Source organism: Bactrocera latifrons, unplaced genomic scaffold (genome assembly GCF_001853355.1).
Source record: "Bactrocera latifrons isolate USDA-ARS-PBARC rearing strain unplaced genomic scaffold, ASM185335v1 scaffold_145, whole genome shotgun sequence".
NCBI lineage: Eukaryota > Metazoa > Arthropoda > Insecta > Diptera > Tephritidae > Bactrocera > Bactrocera latifrons.
In genome coordinates, this window is record NW_017534908.1 from 629,694 (window position 1) to 632,020 (window position 2,327).

Consider the following 2,327-nt stretch of genomic DNA (forward strand, 5'->3'; position numbering starts at 1 on the left):
CATTTTTATTTGATAAGATATCTTCACTAAATTTAGCATATATTATTGTCTAAGTCAACGCTATAATCTCCGAAGAAATTATTCAGATCAGTCCACTATAGCATATAGCTGCCTACATATTGATCGGAAAAAATTAAGCTTTTGTAAGACAAACTTTTTTATTTGATAAGATATCTTCACAATATTTGATATGGAATATTTTCCAAGGTAGTTTTCATTCATATTGGACTACTATGACATATAGCTGCATACAAATTGATCGAACGAAATCAATTCAAAAACTTTTTATACTCTTTATGCGCTAAGAAATGCACCGGAAAGGTGTATTATGACTTCGGTTTGCTCGGAATTTATATATTAACTTCTTATAACCTAAAACATTGCACATGTTATTTATCCTTATAACCTCAAATTAATAACCTAAAATATTGCACATATTATTTATTTTGCAGTTCGAAGCCTTCTATCACAAATCGTTTAATGGTCGCAAATTGACATGGCTTCATCATATGTGTCAAGGCGAACTGAAGCTGGGCTATGTGAAGAAAACATACATAGTTACAATGCAAACCTATCAAATGGCCATGTTGTTGTTATTTGAATCCTGTGACTCGCTTACCTGCAAGGACATACAAAGCACCCTGCAATTGAATAGTGAAACGTTTCAGAAACATTTACAATCGCTGCTTGAATCGAAATTGCTCATTGCGAGTTCAGAAAACCTAGAGGGCAATACGAAAATCGAATTGAATTTCGATTATTCGAACAAGAGAACAAAATTCAAAATAACATCTGCCATGCAAAAGGAAACACAACAAGAGGTGAGTGAAGCTACATTAATTTACTGTTAAAGAATAATCAAATGTATATTTTGTATCTGTTTGTATTGCAGCAAATCGAACACACCATCAGTGCAGTAGACGAGGACAGAAAGCTTTATCTGCAGGCGGCCATTGTGCGCATCATGAAATCTCGCAAAGTTCTAAAGCACAATGCGCTTATACAAGAGGTGCATTCGTTTTCATTTTCATTTATGTTTCTTCTGTGCTAATGCGATATCTTTCTACATAGATTTTATCACAATCGAGAGTGAGCTTTACACCGAGTATTTCAATGATAAAAAAATGCATCGAATCGCTGATTGACAAACAATATATAGAACGTACTCCCAACTCGGGTGATGAATACAGTTATGTCGCATAACTCTGCTTGAAATTGCTGGTGTTGTTATTATTGTTTAAAGCAGCACAATATTAATTTAAATATGCTGCTACAAAGTTTGTATGCCGAATATTAAATTATTCTTTATATACACAATTTTTTATTGCAATTTATTCAATTATTTTATTATAAATATTTTTTTTTAGTTTAAAATTTCATGCTATTATTGCTCACACAGGTATGACCCCTCAATTGTTTAAGTCTTTGTTTTTATCCTTGCTCCTGCGCAATATTTTGTGTACAAACCTGGCACATGAAAAATCACGTACTACATACATATAAAACATAGGTTATTAGTAAAAAAAAAAAAAAAGAAGAAATTTAATAAATACGCCGTTGCGCGGAAACAGCATGTATAAGTAATTAAAACTTTCTTTATTATTAAATATTCAATTATTATATTAATACGTTGCAATTATCGCCACGAAAAGTGGTGGGTAGGCTCAAGGCTTTCATCTGTCAAATAAAAATAATAATAATTGCCACTACATACAGCATAACGGTATTCTGTAGGTATGTATACTTGGCAATATGGCCTTTTTCCTCTTTTGTGTGTTTGTTGCATATAATTTTTTTTATGTCTGTGCTTTTACTGTGGTGTACATGCAGGAATGTGTTTTGAAATCTTTGAAGCTTCGTTTGTTTTTTATTCGCTTATAAATGCTATTTAACACAGGTGCAAACGTACAACATTATGGCACATTCTAGTTTTTTGTTTGGGAAATCAAGACCTGATTTTACTCAATTGGAAAATGATATTTTCAAACAGCAAGCTATAAATTCAACTGGTTAATGTGTTAAAAGCAGTGTATTGTGACTTCATGGCTACCCATGGTAGTGTGTGCTGTTAGCTCGCGAATTTATGGGTTGCTTCGGTAGTGGTATTTGGATCATCGCAAAAAACCATTTATACTCCTTGAAAACAAAAGGATGGAAATTGTTCTTTCTGAGAGCTGAAAATTTCGTTTTTGATATAAAGAGTTTATTTGTTTATATTATTAGCAGAAAATAATTTTTTTTTCTGCATGCAGCATCTCTACTAAATTAAAAATATGAAAAATGTACTTACCAAGGCTCTTTTGAGGGGCATGAGGTCGATTTCTAAG

General features: G+C 32.3%; 1 protein-coding gene across 2 annotated transcripts in view; it reads left to right on the forward strand.

Moving 5' to 3' along the window:
• Positions 1-1,584, forward strand: part of LOC108965675 (cullin-2) — a 4,658-nt gene extending 3,074 nt beyond the window's left edge. For both annotated transcript variants that reach the window (XM_018928234.1, XM_018928235.1), the window contains 3 exons: positions 453-821; positions 893-1,009; positions 1,072-1,584. In XM_018928234.1, coding sequence (XP_018783779.1) covers positions 453-821; positions 893-1,009; positions 1,072-1,203 — 618 coding nt within the window. In that variant the 3' untranslated portion in view covers positions 1,204-1,584. The remainder of the gene's footprint in view (positions 1-452; positions 822-892; positions 1,010-1,071) is intronic.
• Positions 1,585-2,327: the final 743 nt, after the last annotated feature.